We start from the raw sequence: 20,085 nt of genomic DNA on the forward strand, positions 1-20,085 counted from the left end.
AAGCAATAAGTACAGTGAATTTTACTTTCTTGGCTTTTGTCTCGGTCTTTCATCACCTTTTTTTTGCTACCTAGCATGCTATACTGAAATTGTTCCTTTCAGTTATAAAATAGATAAACTTGATAAATTTAGAAGCACGTTCAGAGAGTGGGCCCTCCCTTCAGAGACTTGAGAAAGATGCTTTTTGACTGAGTGCTTAAGAAAGGACATGAGCAACCTTCAGTGTTGAAGCCTTGAAAGATGGGTTGCCAATTTTGCAGCAAGATTATGGCACTCTAATTGGCTTACTGTACCTTCAGGTCCTACACTATTTAGCCATTCAGAAACCAGCTGATCTTGCAAGGCATCTTCTTTCTTGTGTCATCCACGCAGCCGTACTCAAGGTAAAAGAAGAAGGTAAATAACGTTTTAACAAGCAAGGTTGTATGTTTCAAGTAAAAATAGGGTGCTTTTACTACAATGTACTTCATGGGCTTTTCCCCTCCCAACAGAATCTCTGGAAGAGATTGGGTTAGTAAAGAAGATAATTAAGCAGATAATCAGCCATTCCAGTAAAATTCTCCGGTTCCCAAATCCAGAAGACAAAAAATTAGAAGTAAGGAATTTTATTTTCCTAATAACGTCCAAGAAAAACATTTTAAAAATGTAGCTTTTAAATAAATATTTTATGATAATCACAAGGGGGAAAAAAAGAGGTTATATACGATTGTCTTAACTATGTGAGAGAAGGGGATGAGCAATCCTGGGAAATTCTACTGAACCCAGCTCTGTTAAAAGTTTGAGCAAAGCTTTGAAATATGTGACTTATGACAAGTAGGGAAAATTGGGTTTTTGTTTTTTGTCTTTTCCCAGGAAATCATTGGTCAAATTATGAATGTGGAAGCCATTATTGCTCGGGCAAGGTCTCTAAAAGCAAAATTTGGAGTAGAAAAATGTAGTAAAGAAGAAGAACGCAAAGATCTAGAAAAGTAAGTGGCTTGTTTGATAAACTTGAATGATTAAAGTTCCCTTAAAGGGGGGAATTAATTACAAGGTTTTCAGTCCTAGATAAAGCAACCTGAATCATTTGTTCAGAATTATCAATTGAAAATGTTTCGTTGAATGTGAATATCAGTTGAGGACTTTCAGTGTTCCAGTGTTTTTAAAACAGTCTGTGTAAAAATGATTTTTCTTTTGCTGATATATTCCCTCCCACTTTTCCTATGCTGTCAGATTTGTACATTCCTTTCTGGAACAACCAGAAGTATCAGTCGTTGGTGCCGGAAGAGGGCCTGCTGGTATTATAATTCACAAACTTTTTGTGAATGCACAAAGGGTAAGATGAACTGCTAAGTTTCTCTAATATACTTCTAAAACAATTGTTCTTTTTCCTTATAATACTTGAATGCCAGGTTTTGAAAATTTGCTTTTGCATAATACACTAATGGGTGTATTTTCCGGAGAAATAGCTGTGATAGTAGTCTGTCCTAACTAAAATAACCAAATTGCATGAATGTTTAAAAACTAAATATAATTCTGTGTTAAAACTCCAACTAAATAAGAAAATGGTAGAACCTGTTCTTTTCAGGAAGTAGTTTTATGAAATGTTTACAAAACTCCCAACAGATTGCTGTATTTTAATGTGATATGGCATTAATTCAAAAGATGTGATACTCGTAGTACTGTTTTAGATCAAGTTTGCCTTTGGCAATAGTAGTGAATGATTTTCAAGCCTAATATTTAATCATACTATACGATGGTAGTAGCCTATAAAATGTACCTGTATTCATCTCACTGTGTGGTATTGATTTAGGAACAGGACTGGAACAACTTGATGGATTAGGTAATGGCACCAGGCATAGACTGAGTGGCTGTATATTCCGGCATCCCGGGACATTCAAAATGTTCCATCTCTTTCTATGGGGGGTGAGCTTTTACCCCCCGTGGATAGGGCTCGCAACTTGGGAGTCCTCCTAGATTCACGGGTTACTCTGGAAGATCATATAGTGGCCGTGACTAGGGGGGCTTCCGCCCAGGTTCGCCTGGTGCGCCAGTTGCGGCCCTATCTGGACCGGGATGCTCTGTGTACGGTCACTCATGCGCTCGTGACCTCTCGCCTTGACTACTGTAATGCTCTCTACATGGGGCTTCCCTTGAAGACCACTCGGAGGCTCCAACTGGTACAGAATGCGGCCGCGAGAGTTGTCTTGGGAGTTTCCCGGTACTCCCATGTTACACCTTTGCTCCGCGAGCTGCATTGGCTACCAGTTGTCTTCCGTGTGAGGTTCAAGGTCCTGGTTATGATCTTTAAGTCCTTACACGGCATGGGTCCGGGTTACCTCAGGGACCACCTGCTGCCGGCGTCAACTTCCCTCCGCCCAGTACGTGCCCACAGAGAGGGCCTCCTCAGGGTGCCTCCGGTCGGGGAATGTCGACTGGTGGCCCCCAGGGGGAGGGCCTTCTCTGTGGGCGCTCCGGCATTATGGAACCAACTGCCGGTTGAGCTCCGGACGGCATCAGACCTCCGATCCTTCCGCCGCGGGCTGAAGACCCACTTATTTGAATTAGCTGGTCTGGCCTGATGGGGGAATATGGGTTTTTAAATTGATTTTTAGTACTTTATTATTGTTGTTTTTTAACTGGGCACTGGTTTAATTTCCTTTTAACTTTTGTATCGTTATTTATATGCCCTGTGAACCGCCCTGTGAACCGCCCTGAGTCCCTAGGGAGAAGGGCGGTATAGAAATCAAATAAAACCAAACCAAACCATAGGGACAGAATTAAAGAGCTACCAAGTTCCTAAAAAAATGGAAAAAGTATGAGGGGAAGTGAAGACTTAAAAAGCATGACAGATGGAAGAAATCTTAACAGAATGATTTAAAATAGTCAAGCTGAGGCTTGGATGCAAGGAGCCATATGAGTAGACTATAACTGGTGCACAACCAGAAGTTTAAAGCAAAAAATACTGCTGTTTGGTGCAGGAAAAAAGTCACCTTATGCTGCATTTCCACGCCCTCCTCTAATCAGTACCGGCTTCAATTGTACTCTGATGGCGTTGTATTTTCTCTCTGACTTGGAATTCAGGGCAACAGGTATAATTCTCCCCAACCTTTTGAATTGGGTGGATCTGAGAGCGTGACTAGCCCAGTCATAAGATTCATGAATAGGCAGGGATACCAACTTGGTTCTCCTCATTCCTAGACTAACTGTTGCAAGTTAGTGGCTTATTTTGGTTTAGATATTACCAATAAATAGAGCATGTTCAGGATTCTTTGCTTCTCTTTGTCCAAAGTCTTTTGGTTCCTCCCAAAAGGAATTTTTATGAGGCTATCCAGATACTGCATCCAATGCTAATAGTTCCTTCTCTATTCATCTGTATTTATCTGAAACAGATTTTAATCTTTTCTGAGGGACTTTGCAGCCTGTGTTTGTGACGTTGGGTTTACTTGCTAGAACAGAAATTGATGCATCATAGAGAGCCACTGTGACCCATTCTAGCATGGCACCCTCTTTCAATTATTAATATATTGCTAGCGGTGGCTCAGTGGGTTAGGACGCTGAGCTTGTTGATCAGAAGGTCGGCAGTTTGGCTGGTCGAAACCCGAGTGCCGTGTAACAGAGTGAGCGCCTGTTACTCGTCCCAGCTTCTGCCAACCTAGCAGTTCGAAAGCACGTAAAAATGCAAGTAGAAAAATAGGGACCACTACGGTGGGAAGGTAACAGTGTTCCGTGCGCCTTTGGCGTCTAGTCATGCCGGCCACATGACCACGGAGACGTCCTCGGACAAGCGCTGGCTCTTCGGCTTTGAAACAGAGATGAGCACCGGCCCCTAGAGTCGGAAACGACTAGCACGCATGTGCGGGGGAACCTTTACCTTTAGTTTTAAAAGCAAGCTTTTAAAAACAAGCTTCTTATAATCTACACAGGCATTTCTGCAATAAGGTTATTGGGTCAAACAGTGTAGTGGGAGTCAGGATGTATGTGGGTACAGATTATGAACTGTGCAGAAGGTACTGCTGGAACGTCAAAGACTACTTTTAATCACCACCATTCATTTTAACGCCATCATATTTCAAACAGTTTATTGAATAGTCGTAGATTGAGAACCTGTGAAACCTATGACTAGTCAGTCAGTAACTATTTGAAATTACTGAACTGCTCCTCTTCCTCACTCCTCCTGTGCCTGGCATACATCCTCCCCGTCCCTCACCTTGATTTACCTGGCCTGTGCTGCACCTCCCCAAATCTTCTGCGGCTCTTGCACAACTCCCTCAAACACTTGCCATGCCTCCTGCATAACCCCCTCCCAACCCGTGTCACACCCTTGCAGACCCTCCCTAACCCATGCTGCATTTTGTACACGCATCCTCCCCCCGCCTCTTGCACACACTTTATCCTTCCCACGCACCTTTCACAATCCCTTGCACCTCGTTCTTTTCTTTGCTTCCTCCCTCACTCTGCAGCAGCTGCTTACCTGACTGCCGGTCTGGGACTTGCAGCTTCCTGCTGGATTCCACCCCATTTATTTTAGTTGTGGGAAGCCAGAAGGAAGTTGCCTCACCTAGTAACTGTGGAATTGCTATTGCTAATTTCACTTTACGATTGTTTCGCACAGAGACAGCCATTGCTATTGTAAGTTGAGGGCCAACTTACTTAATATTATACACATTGGATTAATACAAAAGCATTGATACGATCTCCTGCATGTACTTTAATGCACAAAAGATACATTGGCATAGGTCAGGGGCAGGCGACCTTAGCTCTTCTTTGACTTGTGGACTTCCAACGCCCAGAATTCCTGAGTCAGCATGGCTGGTTCAGGAATTCTGGGTATTGAAGTCCACAAGTCATAAAAGAGCCAAGGTCGCCTACCCTGGCAGGGGTTGTTTACTTGTCTTGTGATTTGATTCATTGAAGTAGAATGCACGTTTATAGGAATTCCCTTTAGAAATCCTAATAGTAAATGTGTGTGGCTACAGAGGTCAAAAGGTCCTGCCTCCATCAATTACTGAATTAGGATAGACATGGTTTATAACAGCTTCACAGCAAAATCTCATGGACTTGACTGTAGCAGGGCTAGGCAGCCTTGGCTCTTTTACGACTCATGGACTTCAACTCCCAGAATTCCTGAGTCAGCTATGCTGACTCAGGAATTCTGGGAGTTGAAGTCCATGAGTCGTAAAAGAGCCAAGGTTGCCTACCCCTGGACTATAGTGATGCAATTGATTGTTTACTTTGTGCTGGTCCTATTATCAGTTTCTCTTAGATCTATTTTGTGTTCCAAGTGTTTATCCGTTTCTATAGATAGCAACAAATCCAATTGTAAGGCTGCTGCCCCTGTTCTGAAACCTCTCTTTAACCCTATGTGAGTCATCTCTGACTTGCCTTTCACCATTGATTCTCTTTCTTACCCAGCTGACTGAATCATCTGAGGAGGTAACTAGATTTTTTTTTCCGTTTCTAGTCATCTGCCTAACTTCATGTAGGTGCATGGGTATGAAGGCTGCAGCAGCATAGCATATGGCTCAACTACTGCTTATTTGCACAACTTAAAGCATTGACATTTTTTTTATTAACTGAGCATTGATATCACTAGAGAATGAAGGAAACTGTTGAAAATGGATGCATAAAATGGGTTTCTAGATTTTTATAACTTTCAACTTTTTCTGTGTAATATAGCTGTATTTTACTCATCATGTTTGCATTTCAAGCACCAAATTCTGATAGCATTAAAATATACATTGTATAAAATGATATGTTCTCCATTTTGCTTGATGAAAGTAATCGTAAACTACTATCCATTTGTTTTGCAGCTATTTTCTCTGGAGTTTCTCTCCCCCCCCCCAATTCTTACATCTTGATATTGGAAGGGGGGAAAAAATCTTCATTTTCACAGTGGTACAGTACAGATGTGTGAAGTAGCTGGTCAGCTAATTTGAACCAAGCAGAAGTTATAGTTTGATAGTTGAGTAGAAGCTCTGTTGAAGCACAGTATTTCAAATCAGTTTAAAATTTCATTTAGGTGTGATAGGATCAGCTTAAGTTAGAATAGATAAAAAATGTCCGATTAATGGATGACATCCTGATACCAGGTCTAATTAAAGTAGGTTTCTCTAGTTAGAGATACCACCATTCAGAAAGTCAGAGCAAAATAATTTCAGTCCAGTTTTATCATTTGATTGAATCACAGCGTTCAATTGCCTGTTGTTTCATAACATAAATTGCTTTCTTTGTTGGACAAATCAGCGTGACATCGTTTAAAGCCTCCTTTTGGCATTTCAGGGAGATATTCTTGTGGGTGCAGAACATATATTTTACGTGTTTGTATCAGCGCTAGTCAATTTTGTAAGCAGAAACTCTAGAATAAATGCTTTTTCCTTAAGCTTATATCCCAGTGAATGTTGTGCTTTGTCACACTTAGTATCTATTGACTTATGTTTTTATGCTATCATATCTCAAAAACAAATGTGAATCCAGTAAAATGTCTCAGTGCTGAGGCTTCTCTTTTTTTTAGGTTGCCACAGTGATGCCCTATGAGGAAGAACTAAAAAGATCAGGCTCCATGGATGAAAAACGTTTGAATTCTGGAATGAGTTCAGATTTTCCACCCCCTGCAGGACGTGAGGTTATTTTACGTACAACTGTTCCACGGCCTGCTCCTTACTCTAAGCCTTTGCCTCAGCGGATGTACAGTGTCCTTACAAAAGATGATTTCCGACTTGCGGGTGCCTTCTCATCCGACACAACATTCTTCTGATTTTAACATCCACTCTAGCAACATTGACACCCAAGCAAGTACATTAAAGAGATGTTTATCCAGTCTCCTGGAAATGAAGATAATATTCAAGAATAATGCCGACGTGAAACAGTTCACGTAGATAATATTTATGGGATTTTAATCTTTTCCATGAAAGCCCCTTGTCTGTTGATAGATGTTGGGGGATTACTCATCTTTACTTAGCGATCAATTCCTCTTTTAAAAAAATTGCTTTACAATGATAATGAAAATATCACAGAACTGTGTATTATTAAGTGTAAATTAAATTATGCAAAACTGCTTCGCAGCCTTGTTTTATGCTCATGTAAAGCGAGTAGATTAGAAACCTAATAAATCAATGGATTTAAATTATTTACAGCTATGCAAATATAGATATTATATATAATAAAATTCACTTCATTGTGGCCTGGATGGCAATGTACTTATTAAAATCATTTTGTTTTATATGTTACAATATGGTCAGGAAAATTATTGGTAGTTAATATAGCAGTCACACCCCTCTACTTGCATTGGATGATATCAAATCCTGGACAACTACCAGCTTTGAATGCTAACCTTGATGTATTATTACGCATGCAAGCACACGCACACACATCCATATTTTGCTGGTTTTGCTCTTTAGGGTAATATGTTGAAAAAAGGTGTTATATATTTCAATCTATATAAATTAGGAAAAAGTTAATATAAAAGTACCACAGTTTATTTTGAGATGAACTAATGGTTCATGGTTAGTACATGGTTAGTTTTATAAAAGATACTTTTGTTTAGCAGCAAGGATTGTTATACCGATTATAATCTATATAACCTATCCTACAATCAGTTCCAGTTGCAGATCAGATGTTAAGAAAAACGTACTAGTAATGCTGCAGTACCAAGGTTTTAAATAAATGTTTGCATCAACCTTGCTAACAATTTGTAAAAAAAAAAATCTTCAATTTTCTAAACTTGAAATTTAGAAGGAACAAACATGTATATTGATATAGCTTTTTAAACATTTCTCACATGGTGTTTTCTTAATGAGCTGTACTAAAAAACTTACAAAATAGTTCAGCCTGAAGATTTAATTTGAAATAACTTGATTGATACTCATTCAAACTGCGACGTCCATTTCATCAAACCTTCTCATAATTTTACAAAAAACTTTGTGATGTCTGATGCATATTTTGAAGCAACACATTGTTTTTTAACTTGGCTTCTTTCTTTTGCTTGTTTTGCTGTTCTCTAAAAATATACAAAAGAAAAAAATCATATGAAATCAAGTTTTTTTAATATTGAAAGTTCATGAATGTTACAGTATTTTGCTGCTGCATCCTGTACTTACCTCTTTGTGACAAACTGTACATAGTGTTTGGAAGTTTTCAAGAGTACATTGTCCACCCCCACTGAAAACTGGCTTGATATGATCCACTTGCCAGAAATGGCCCTCAGTTGGGTTCAGTATAATTTCATTTAACTGAAATAAAATAGAATCAGTGGCAATCAGATATCATGTCCTTCTACAAGTGGAAATGAGCCATATACTTATATATCTTTTCTTCTGGTATGCTTTTGTTGCTTTTAGTCAAATCAATTTTCTAAGTGCCTCAGAAATAATAATTGTTCCACAAAAATAGCAGTACTAATTTAAGGAAAACATAAATTATATGTCGGTTCAAATATCATTAAGTCACATCTGTGAAGACCAAACACAGGGAAATCAGCTTTGTTCTTAATTTTTAAACTGATATAAAAAGTAGCAAGTATGCATCTTAACAGTATAATTGTTAGCCTGCCTTCAAAAAGTAAGTCAGATACTGTAGCTATTCATTCTAAAAGCATGAAGTGGAAGTACATTGGAGATTCAAATTTATTCCTAATGAGTTCGAAATGTAGCACAGCTGATAATACTGTTAGTGTCAAACAGATTCACATGGGATAGTTGCTAAATTCTGCTATCAAAAATTTGTGACTGTCAAAACTGGTCATTTAAAACCTATAAAATAATAAATTCTGTTGACGTTCTAGTATTACCTAATATTTTTGAGATGATTTTTTTAAAAAAACCATACATATATGGATTTCCTACTCTTGTTTTGATCTGCTATATTGTCTCTGAAAGGCTAAAATAAATTTAATTCATTCTGCAAAGGAATATGATTGAGACTACAGTTACCATGTTTACATCTGCTGTGTTCAGAGAGCAGCCGGTCTTGTTAAGTAACAAGCTGTTTGAATAGCGCAATTTTCATTCTTTGAATGCTTGGGACTGATCATGAAAGCTCATAACATTTACGGCATAACAATAACCATGCAATCTAATTATTCTATTGTATAAATAGCAGTTTTACATGAAAACAGCTTTAATGTCATTTGTCAGCCTTTGAAAATAATTCAGAAAAAGTACCTTCATGCATGCAAGTCCAATACCTTTTTATTAGAAGAGGTCAAAGAAGTAAAGAAGGAAGTTTAGACTTCCTAGAGGAAAAGTTGCAGCTGTTTTAGGAATAGAAACAGAAATAGAAAATAGAATAGAAATAGAACAGAATAGAGCTGGAAGGGACCTTGGAGGTCTTCTAGTCCAGCCCCCACCCCCCAAGAAGCAGAACCTATACTATTTCAGACAAGTGACTGTCTAGTGTTTCTTCTTAAAAATCTCCAGTGATGAAGCGCCCACGATTTCTGGGTAAGCTGTTCCACTGGTTAATTGTCCTCACTGTTAGGAAGCTGCTTCTTAATTCCAGGTTGCTTCTCTCTTTGATCAGTTTCCAACCATTGTTTCTTGTTGGCATTAACATGTGGATGTCTATAAGCAACTGCAACTTCGAGGCTTTTTGGAAGCCTGAAAAAAGGCTTCTTTAATGAGTATCAGAAGGGATCAAATTGCTTCTTCCACAAGATTTTAAAAGTTCCCCTATATTTCTAAAATCACCATTCATTTATTCATCACAGAACAATTTCCTGTATTCCAGCAACATATTTCACCTGTTTTAAAGGAAGCTTGGACATCCAAGATTTCTCCAAAAGATCTTTGCGCTGACTCCTTGGGGCATCTCTGACACAAAGGTAGAGTTCTTGGGCATTTAAGCCACATAACTGGCAAAGTCCATGTTCTATTTCAAAAACTTTAGTTCTCAGGTAACTATTACTAGTATAGAAGAAGAAATCTTCCTGGCATTTAAGAGAACAAAATCGTGTGTCCCAGGCGGTATATGTTAACTTTGCCTCATCTTGGATTGTTGGCTTTTGACAGCTTAGGCAAAGTGGGTTCCCTTCATTATCTACCGCCTGTAAATAGCCTTTGCTTGATGAAAATTCCTCAACAGCAACTATCTGGTCAGAAACTAAACTGGTACCTGGACAACTCCCATCTTCTGAAGGCAACCTAAAAGAGAAATGATAATACAGTAAATAAATTAATAAATGCCTAGATTATTTTTACATTTGTATCCCATTGCTTCATTAGGACAGGAGTAGGCAAATCTGTAGACCAATGTACCCTATCACCTCATTTCAGCAGCCCCAGATTATGTGTCTGAAATTTGGTAACAAAATGGTTGAATGTTAACTGCACAAAGAAGGGTTAGTGGATTTAAGTAAGAAAATGAAAATGGGTGCTTTACCTCTCAGACATCTCCCATTCTGATCCTATCACTATCTGCCCACCCCCTCCCAAAAGGCTGAAAGCATTGGTTAAATTGCAACCTCCTCACTGGATTGAAACAGTTGTGCCAACTTGTTTCAATTATGTACCATTACTGAATATTCACTAGAAAAAGCAATTATGCTTGGAAGAGTTAGCGGCAAAAGGAAACCAGGCTGCCAAAGAACACGGTGGCTGGACACCATCAAAGCTGACAGAATATAGAACAACTCAAAGAAATAGTGCAAGATCAGAAGATGTGGAGAGACCCGGTCCACAGAATTGCCAAGAGTCGGATTCAACTGAATGGATAAGATTTATCACCATTACTGAATAGCCTATGGTCCCAAGCAAGTTATAAAACCTAGAAATAGACATTGATCCACATAATCCGTTAGCTGCCTTTGGAAAAATCCTTAGATTTCCTGCCAAAATGTATTTTTTATTAGGAAATGAAAGAACAGAAATTATTAAATACATTTACCCCTATTTAATTGAATTTAAGCATATTTTATTTTGGCCTGAATATATTCATTCTTTGTCTTTTTTATATTTAGGGAGTTCCTAACATGCCCCTTAAAAATCGTGTAGCGTTCATCCTTTAAAATGTTGCACATTTATGCTATAAAAGGCTTACCATAGTATAGCAAGGAATGATTCAATCAAATAACACTAAGTGAAGCCTTATTTTACACACATTTCCTAACACACTTAATATTGGTTTCCTGTCAGATTCTTTTGAATCTAAGTTAAATTTTATTTACAAAATGACATTTCAGTTTTGGTTTGAGTCAAACTAAAAAATGATTTTAAGGCTCCTGCAGAAATGATTTTAAGGCTCCTGCAGAAAATCAACAAAGGACCCACTGAATAGAAAAGACAAGAGGCTAAAAATGTTTTCCTGTATAGAGAAGACAGAAAGAGAAAGCTTATGATAGCTGGTGATCCTGCTACCAAGAAAACAGCTATTGTTCTAGGTTTTTTTTTAAGAGAAATTGCCCAAATCATTTAGCTGTTTTGTTTTGTTTTTTAAAGTGTTGTTGTCAACTGCAAGCTGAATACCAGAATCTAAAATGTCTATTAAAGTTTAAATACTAGAGGTATCAGTATCATTTTCCTCACGTGCTGAAAATATAACAGATACCAGGAAAGTTTCTCTTAGGGAGGCATTTTCTAACTAACAGCATTGCCACTAAAAAGTGCAGTGTGCTAGTACTTCACTTTATCAGAGGAGGGCTCCAAGAGGCACCAAAGTTGCTGGGCATGAATTCTCTGAAAATAATTTCAATTATCAAGGTCTAAGTACTTTATTACAGAGCCAATTTGGTGTACAGGTTAGGGCAGGCATGTCAAACTCGCAACGTCATGTGACATCGTGCAACGTATCGGGACAGTTTTGCCATTGCTGGCAATGGGGTGGGCGCGGCTTCCGGATGACGCGTCCGGCCCACGGGTCAGCAGTTTGACACCCCTGGGTTAGAGCATCGGGGTAAAACTGGGAAACTATGAGTTCTAGTTCTGCTCTAGGCACAAAGACAGGTGGATGAACTTGGGCCAGTCACTTTCTGTCAGCTTTAGGAAGGAGGCAATGGCAAATCACTTCTGGAAAAAAACCCCAAGAAAACTGCAGGGACCTGTCCAGGCAATCTCTGAGAACTGAACACCATTGAACAGCAAGGAAAAAGTGCTTTATTAGAATGTCATACAGTACTTCTGTTTTCTTCTCCCGAGCACGACTAAACTTACTTTATAAAATGATTATCTTCTTTTCCAACAGAGGCTCCTTGGACTCTTTTAACTTCTCTGGATGTTTTGGTGATTATACGAACGCTGCCGCCACTGCTGTCAGCTTTTGTCAGTGAAGCTCTGGCAATGTCTTCTTTTGTCATGTACCTAGAATATTAAACACCGCTCTTAGCTTTGAGAAAAAGCTAAAAACTGAGGTGCAGTATTTACAAACAGATGGGCCCCCGTAAGGTGATCCCTCCCTTCCAAGGGCAAGCTACAGCATTAATTACCAATCGTTATTTCTAAAATGTTAATGTTAGGTAAGGACGTCTTACAAGGAAACAGATTTTAGCTTCCGAATCCATCTTTTTCTCACAAGATTTCCAAAATAGTCTATTGGGAAAGAGCTATGTATAAAACAGTGGTTGAACAAACAGATACTGAATTTCAGAACAAGGTTTTTCTCTGTAGGCATGGAAGCCAGAAATTTGTTTTCAGTATATGAACTTTGGATTCCAGAAACCCTCAACATTCAAAAAGACTATTTACTTGCAAGCTTTATTGCAGCCTAGTTGGAGGCAAAACGTATTTTTTAATCTTATTCTTGTTAGAGAGAATTAGAAAGCTTCGCTACTCTTTTGAAGGCTTATTACTATATCCCTATTACTTTCTACTCCATTCTGAGTTATAAACAGTTACAAACTAAAAAATACATTATGAGGAATTTCTGATTTTTATAACTTAAGAGTGATTATGAATTCAAGTTTTTTAATTCCTCAGAACATTATTTTGGCTTGTTCTATTTATGTTCTATTCACAATTATATTTTAGCACTCAAATCTGGAAAAAGAAATGATATATTTGAAGAACATTTGCTTCACACAAGCTGTTTATCATAATATGTGATGAAAAAGTTACATCTGTACTGTGCAAATATATTGAGTGATGATCTGCTACTTGATTGTTAACAGCAACCCATGTGGAATCTGTGGGGTCCACAGTATATGTTCAACAGCAAGAATGACATTTTAAGTCCTATTTTAGGGTCAGGACTGGATTTTAAAAAGTTCTATTTAGTTGTTTTTTTTAAATTTATTCAATTTCTATAGTTGCCCACCTCAGTCAATGAATTGTCAGCTTACAGTTCAAAAATGTATTACAATTGAGACATTAAAAACATTTTAAAACTATAAAAAAAACAATAAAAACATTCAAAATAAACATACATATCAGGCAAGATACTTGGCGAGTTAGCAATATAGCGAGGAAACTGGACCCTTGACACAATCAACACCCAGGCTTGGGAACATAGCCAGGTTTTTAAGGCCTTACGAAATGCTAACAGGGTTGGAATGACTCTAATTTCCGCACAGCTGGAGCCACTGCAGAAAAAGCTTGCCTTGTCCCTGCCAGTCGACACTTATTTTGCTGACAAGATCTGCAGCAGGCCCATTCTGCTAGATTGGGTTGGATGTGTGGAGACTCTTGGAAAAAGGCAACCCCTCAGGTAATCTGGTCCCCAGCCATGTAGAGCTTTAAAGCTGACAACTAGCAACTTGAATTACACCTTTAAACACATCAGTAACCAATGCACCTCATGCAAATGTGGTGCTATGTGTGCGACATATCTGGCACCATTTATTACCTGCATATTAGTTGAAATTTCCAAACAGCAAGAGCACTCAGACTTATCTATACCACTTCACAGTGCTTTTACAGCTCTCTCTAAGCGATTTACAGAGCCAGCATATTGCCCCCAATAACCTGGGCCCTCTTCAGAGGCAGCCCCATGTAAAGCGTGTTACAATAGTCTAAACAAGAGATTACAAGGGCATGAGTTACTCTGAGCAGGGCCTCCCTGATCAATATAGGTGCAGCTGATGCACCACTGAAGGTATGCAAAGGCCCTCCTAGCCACGGCTGCCACTTGGTCTCCGAGCAGGAGCTGAGTTTAGGAGGACCCCCAGATTGCGCACCTGGTCTTCTGGGGTAATGCCACACCCTATCCAGAACTAGAGATGGAAGAACCTTTTCTTCAGAGGGTTCAAATATCCATAGCCATTCTGTCTTGGCAGGGTGGAGTCAGAGTTCATTCTGCCCCATCCAGTCCTCAATAGTATCCAGACATTAGGATAGGATGTCTACACTAGCATCACTCCAGGGCCTGGGGTAAAGATATCGAGTTGGGTACCATCTGCATATTGATGGTATCTCACCCCAAAATGGCAAACATAATCCACCCATCCCTTCTCCTGGTAGCATTTCACTATCCAATTTGGCTTTTTGCAGCAAGGCCTGAACTGGTGATAAGACTATCAAAAAGGTCAAGTGGAGCTACTAGGAAATGCAAATCTTATGACGGAAACTTTCCACTACTGTTGGGAAAAGCACTTACTGTTGATTTTTTTTTTGAATTATGCAATTCAAAAAGCACTTAGGTTACAAAGACATTTTAAAAAGAAGAAAGTCATTTGTCATTTGATCTAGCACAGGGGTCTTCAAACTTGGCCCTTTTATGACTTGTGGACTTCAACTCCCAGAATTCCTTACCCAGCGTGCCTGGCTGAGGAATTCTGGGAGTTGAAGTCCACAAATCATAAAAAGGCCAAGTTTGAAGACCCCTGGTCTAGCTTCATCATGAGGAAAGTATAATATAACTGCTTGAGACATAATACTTAGACCAGAGTGGGGAAGAGGACCAGCAGCACACACCGTTTGGTACTGGTGAGTTTGGCTTGTTGTTTAGACAGTATTTCTTCAGCAGCAAGAACAGGATTAGAAAAGAGCTGGCCACTTTTTCTGATAATTCTCTGTCTCATGGCTGTTAGACTATTCCATTCTCTCACAAACCTCAGTATCTAGAAAAGAATTATTATTCATTAAAACTGTGAAGACTTTACCTTGAATCAAACACCCAATAGATAACAGTGGGTTTTAAAATCATTTCAACTAATGACATGCTCTTTATGTCATTTACCCTGTACAAACATGCAACCATTTCTAAGATAAATGAAGTTTTTCTTAACATGGCAGCAGCCTCAGTATTGATGGGATATGGAACTCCAGAAGCAGAGGAGAACTCAGTAACATCCAATCCAATCTCTGTAGATCAGAAAATATCTACTCAGCCAGGCCTCATCTTATTTCATCACAAATCACAGCAAAGAGAAAGAGAAGCGGGTGAGAATTAGTGTAGTTTCAAAGAGGACTTAGCCTTGGTACTTCAATTCTCTTGATAGATTTCTTTCCCCATCCATTTCAATCAGCGTGCTAAGAGCTATGCTTGTCAACAGTTGCGCAGCCACAGATTATTCTGCCTTGTACATCCATTCAATCGTGGATATAGATACAGCCCAGTGGCTTGATACTGGGTGACAAGCATGAATTTCTTTGCTCAAATTCTATTTTTTTCAAACATTTATTACACTAGGTTACCTTAACCAAACCATTTTTTCAGCCTCAATCTCTTCAACTCAAAATAATCTTCCATTATAAGCCTGTGAGCCTTGTGTGCACAGTACAAATGTTAATGTTTGGATTTAGCAGAAAGACTCCTGTGTATTTCAATTGTCTCTTTGACACCTCTGAAAATAGAAAATGCTGTATCGTTCTTGTACATACATACACTCAGTGCTTTTTTTCTAAAAAAAAAAAAAAAAGGTGCCAGAACTCAGAGGTGCTGTCACTGGGAGCGATGCCGGTGTCTTGCTACGGCGTCACCGCCCGTCCTTTGCACCTCTGCCCCTGCGGCTCGGAGCCACAGGCCGCAGGGATTCCCCTCCCCACAGCCACTGTGGGGATTCCCCTCCCCGCAGTTGCCACGCTGCGGCCCGTGCTGAACCCCCACCCGGAGCTGCTCTGAACCCTGACCCAGAGCTGTGTTCGTCATGGCAGTGGTCTCCAGCGCCAAACAGCCTCTTTCCAACCACATCCAGAAAAATTTGTAACAAACATTGAAATTTTCAAGGCCATGTTTTGTATTTCCAAGCAATCTGTTACTGGAAGGAAAAAGCAATCCCTGCTGCGTTACTGATCCCAGAGAAGTATTTGCAATGTATGCAGGTATCCTTTGGGTGCCATAGTTATGCATGAGAAATATTGATTGCAAAGTTGGCATTTCTGGATGTAATACAGATATTTTGGACTTATTTTTGTTTATTTGCATGTTTGATATTTTTAAAAAGGCATATGCTACTGACTATGCTTATGCGCATATGTAACATCTTTTGCTAGGTTACATGACCACTGCTTGTCCAGAATGTGAAAAGTGAAAGATTGTGACTAAAGAAAATTTTAATGTACAGATAATACCACCAGAAATTATTTTAGCCTTTTTAATAAATGTTGTTATTGATGTTAAGCTCACCATGGAAAACATCATATATTGTTGTGTATATACTAGGTTAATTATTTAAAGACTGAAATGCAACATTCTAAATAATCTATTTTTCAAAACACACAACAGTCCAAACAGTAAAAGTAAAGTCCAAATTAAGAATATTTCTTTCTTAAGAATTGTTTAATTTAAAGTGGTTTAGTTGTAATAGATGGTTATAGATTCAAAATAGTTTTCAAGAGTGTACAAAAGATACTATTTTTTTCTAGCATCAGCTAAATTAGACATATTACATTGAGAAAAATGTTTCTCATTTCTTTCCTGTTACCTTTATTGATTTCATTGCAGAGATGTTAACATAGGAAATAGATTATTTTGTTATCTAATTTTACCTTCCAAAAGATGAAAAATGTGAGGTTCTTTCCTGTTGGCTTTTTTGAATTAACTGTTTTAGATTCTAAAAGTTTAGTTCCTAAAGAAGTAACCTTGTAAAAAATTTTCATGTCCTCCTCTAGTGCAGGGTAGGCAACCTTGGCTCTTTTATGATTCAAGGACTTCAACTCCCAGAATTCCTGAGAACAGCATGGCTCAGCTTGGAAACCTCTCTTTCCCCTCAGTGTGGCTGGCTCAGGATTTCTGGGAGTTGAAGTGCACGAGTCATAAAAAAGAGCCAAGATTGCCTACTCCTAAAGCAAAAAAAAGGGGCCGGAACGCCGTTCTGAGCGTTTTATGAGGAAAAAAAGCCCTGCATACACTTGGTCATAAAATATTAATTGGCACCTATTATTTTATATTTTGCTTTGTAATACAGGGAAAGCTGATGACTGCAGTAGTGAACACTTCTTATTTTCAGATGTTATTGTAATATGAAGGAGGAAAAATCCACTAGACTCATTTGTGTTTTCAGAAACAAATATTTGTAAGTTTTTGTACATTCTGTCAGATTCAAAAAGTCAAACAGTTAGTTATGTCAATTAAATCAATGCGATCGTATAGTAAAGCAAATGTGACAATAAGGAGGAAGCTTAACAAATGGTTCAACATCAAACATGAAACAAGACATAGAAACCTTGATGTTCTTTTGATTTACTTATTTATGGATAAACTATAAGGAAATCCCCTTCATGGATTACTGCCTTGTCGTGGTGAAGGGGCTTGCGTAATTCAATGAAGCTATGACCTATGCCGTGCAGGGCCACCCAAAACGGAAAGGTCATAGCAGAGAGTTCTGACAAAACGTGATCCACTGGAGAAGGAAATGGCAACCCACTCCAGTATCTTTGCCATGAAAACCCTATGGACAGTACCAAAAGGCAAAACGATATGACGCTGGAAGATGAGCCCCTCAGGTCGGAAGGCGTCCAATATGCTACTGGGGAAGAGCAGAGGGCTAGTACTAGTAGCGCCAGAAAGAATGAAGCGACTGGGCCAAAGCCGAAAGGACGCTCAGCTGTGGATATATCTGGTGGTGAAAAGAAAGTCCGATGCTGTAAAGATTCTTTCTCCATAGGAACCTGGAATGTAAGATCCATGAATCAAGGAAAGCTGGACGTGGTCAAACAAGAGATGACAAGACTAAACATCGACATCTTAGGTATCAGCGAACTAAAATGGACAGGAATGGGTGAATTTAATTCAGATGACCATCAGGTATACTACTGCGGGCAAGAATCCCTCAGAAGAAATGGAGTAGCCTTCATAGTCAATAAAAAAGTAGGAAAAGCAATACTGGGATACAACCCTCAAAATGACAGAATGATCTCAGTTCGAATCCAAGGCAAACCATTCAATATCACAGTAGTCCAAGTCTATGCCCCAACCACCGGTGCTGAAGAGGATGAAATTGACCGGTTCTATGAAGCCCTACAGCACCTTATAGAACTAACACCCAAAAATGATGTCCTTATCATCATGGGAGATTGGAATGCTAAAGTAGGAAGCCAAAAGATAACCGGAATAACAGGCAAGTTTGGCCTTGGAGTACAAAATGAAGCAGGGCACAGGCTGATAGAATTTTGTCAAGAGAATACGATGGTGATAGCAAACACTCTTTTCCAACAACCCAAGAGACGGCTTTACACATGGACATCACCAGACGGTCAACACAGAAATCAGATTGACTATATGCTCTGCAGCCAAAGATGGAGAAGCTCTATACAGTCAGTAAAAACAAGACCAGGAGCTGACTGTGGCTCAGACTATGAGCTTCTTGTTGCAAAGTTTAGGCTTAAATTAAAGAAAGTAGGGAAAAGCGCTAGGCCAGTCAGGTATGAATTAAATCATATCCCTGTTGAATATACAGTAGAGGTGACAAATAGATTTAAGGAATTAGATCTGATAGACAGAGTGCCTGAAGAACTATGGACAGAGGTTCGCAACATTGTACAAGAGGTAGCAACCAAAAACATCCCAAAGAAAAAGAAATGCAAGAAAGCAAAATGGCTGTCTGAGGAATCACAATGAGTTGGTCACTGACCTCGAGCCAGACATCCTAGAATGTGAAGTGAAGTGGGCCTTAGAAAAGCTGAGCAACAACAAAGCTAGTGGAGGTGACAGTATTCCAGCTGAGCTATTCAAAATCTTAAAAGATGATGCAGTAAAAGTGCTACACTCAATTTGCCAGCAAATTTGGAAAACTCAACAGTGGCCACAGGATTGGAAAAGATCAGTTTACATTCCAATTCCAAAGAAAGGCAGTGCCAAAGAATGTTCAAACTATCGCACCATTGCACTCATTTCTCATGCTAGTAAAGTTATGCTTAAAATTCTACAAGCTAGACTCCAGCAGTATGTGGATCGAGAACTACCAGAAGTACAGGCAGGATTTCGAAGAGGCAGAGGAACTAGAGATCAAATTGCTAACATACGCTGGATCATGGAGAAAGCTAGAGAATTCCAGAAAAACATCTACTTCTACTTCATTGACTATGCTAAAGCCTTTGATTGTGTGGATCATAACAAACTGTGGCAAGTCCTTAAAGAAATGGGCATAACAGACCATCTTATTTGTCTCTTGAGAAACCTATATGCAGGCCAAGAAGCAACAGTGAGAACTGGACACGGAACCACTGATTGGTTCAAAATTGGGAAAGGAGTCCGGCAAGGCTGTATACTGTCGCCTTGCCTATTTAACTTATATGCAGAGCACATCATGAGAAAGGCAGGGCTAGATGAATCAAAAGTTGGAATTAAGATTGCCGGAAGAAACATCAACAACCTAAGATATGCAGATGATACCACTCTAATGGCAGAAAGTGAAGAGGAACTAAAGAGCCTCTTGTTGTGAGTGAAGAAGGAGAGTGCAAAAGTTGGGTTGAAACTAAACATTAAGAAAACCAAGATCATGGCATCTGGCCCTCTCAATTCCTGGCAAATAGATGGGGAAGAAATGGAGGTAGTGACAGATTTTATTTTCCTGGGCTCCAAGATCACTGCAGATGGGGACTGTAGTCAAGAAATTAAAAGACGCTTGCTCCTGGGGAGGAAAGCCATGGCAAATCTAGACAGCACACTAAAAAGCAGACACATCACCCTGTCAACAAAAGTGCGTATAGTCAAGGCTATGGTCTTCCCAGTTGCAATGTATGGCAGTGAAAGCTGGACCATAAGAAAGGCTGAGCGCCAAAGAATTGAAGCCTTTGAACT

The 20,085-nt window shown here is 39.2% G+C and overlaps 2 protein-coding genes across 3 annotated transcripts in view; one reads left to right on the forward strand and one right to left on the reverse strand.

The window, feature by feature from the left end:
- The window catches only part of RAB3GAP1 (RAB3 GTPase activating protein catalytic subunit 1), a 33,362-nt gene extending 26,325 nt beyond the window's left edge, over nucleotides 1-7,037 (forward strand). The window contains exons 20-24 of one of the 2 annotated variants that reach the window (XM_083367397.1): nucleotides 300-396; nucleotides 492-595; nucleotides 853-968; nucleotides 1,213-1,315; nucleotides 6,494-7,037. In XM_083367397.1, coding sequence (XP_083223523.1) covers nucleotides 300-396; nucleotides 492-595; nucleotides 853-968; nucleotides 1,213-1,315; nucleotides 6,494-6,736 — 663 coding nt within the window. In that variant the 3' untranslated portion in view covers nucleotides 6,737-7,037. Of the gene's footprint in view, nucleotides 1-299; nucleotides 397-491; nucleotides 596-852; nucleotides 969-1,212; nucleotides 1,316-6,493 lie in introns of those variants that run through there. The other variant, XR_014493039.1, reaches the window with a different exon arrangement.
- Nucleotides 7,038-7,288: 251 nt separating this feature from the next.
- ZRANB3 (zinc finger RANBP2-type containing 3) overlaps nucleotides 7,289-20,085 on the reverse strand; it is a gene marked incomplete at its 5' end in the record, with an annotated part of 64,899 nt that continues 52,102 nt past the window's right edge. Inside the window, 5 exons of the mRNA XM_083367384.1 lie at nucleotides 7,289-7,978; nucleotides 8,079-8,210; nucleotides 9,719-10,118; nucleotides 12,123-12,269; nucleotides 14,817-14,962. Of these exons, the coding sequence (XP_083223510.1) occupies nucleotides 7,880-7,978; nucleotides 8,079-8,210; nucleotides 9,719-10,118; nucleotides 12,123-12,269; nucleotides 14,817-14,962 (924 nt within the window). The 3' untranslated portion in view covers nucleotides 7,289-7,879. The remainder of the gene's footprint in view (nucleotides 7,979-8,078; nucleotides 8,211-9,718; nucleotides 10,119-12,122; nucleotides 12,270-14,816; nucleotides 14,963-20,085) is intronic.

The sequence above is a fragment of the Vipera ursinii genome, assembly GCF_947247035.1.
Source record: "Vipera ursinii genome assembly, chromosome: 1".
Taxonomy (NCBI): Eukaryota; Metazoa; Chordata; class Lepidosauria; order Squamata; family Viperidae; genus Vipera; species Vipera ursinii.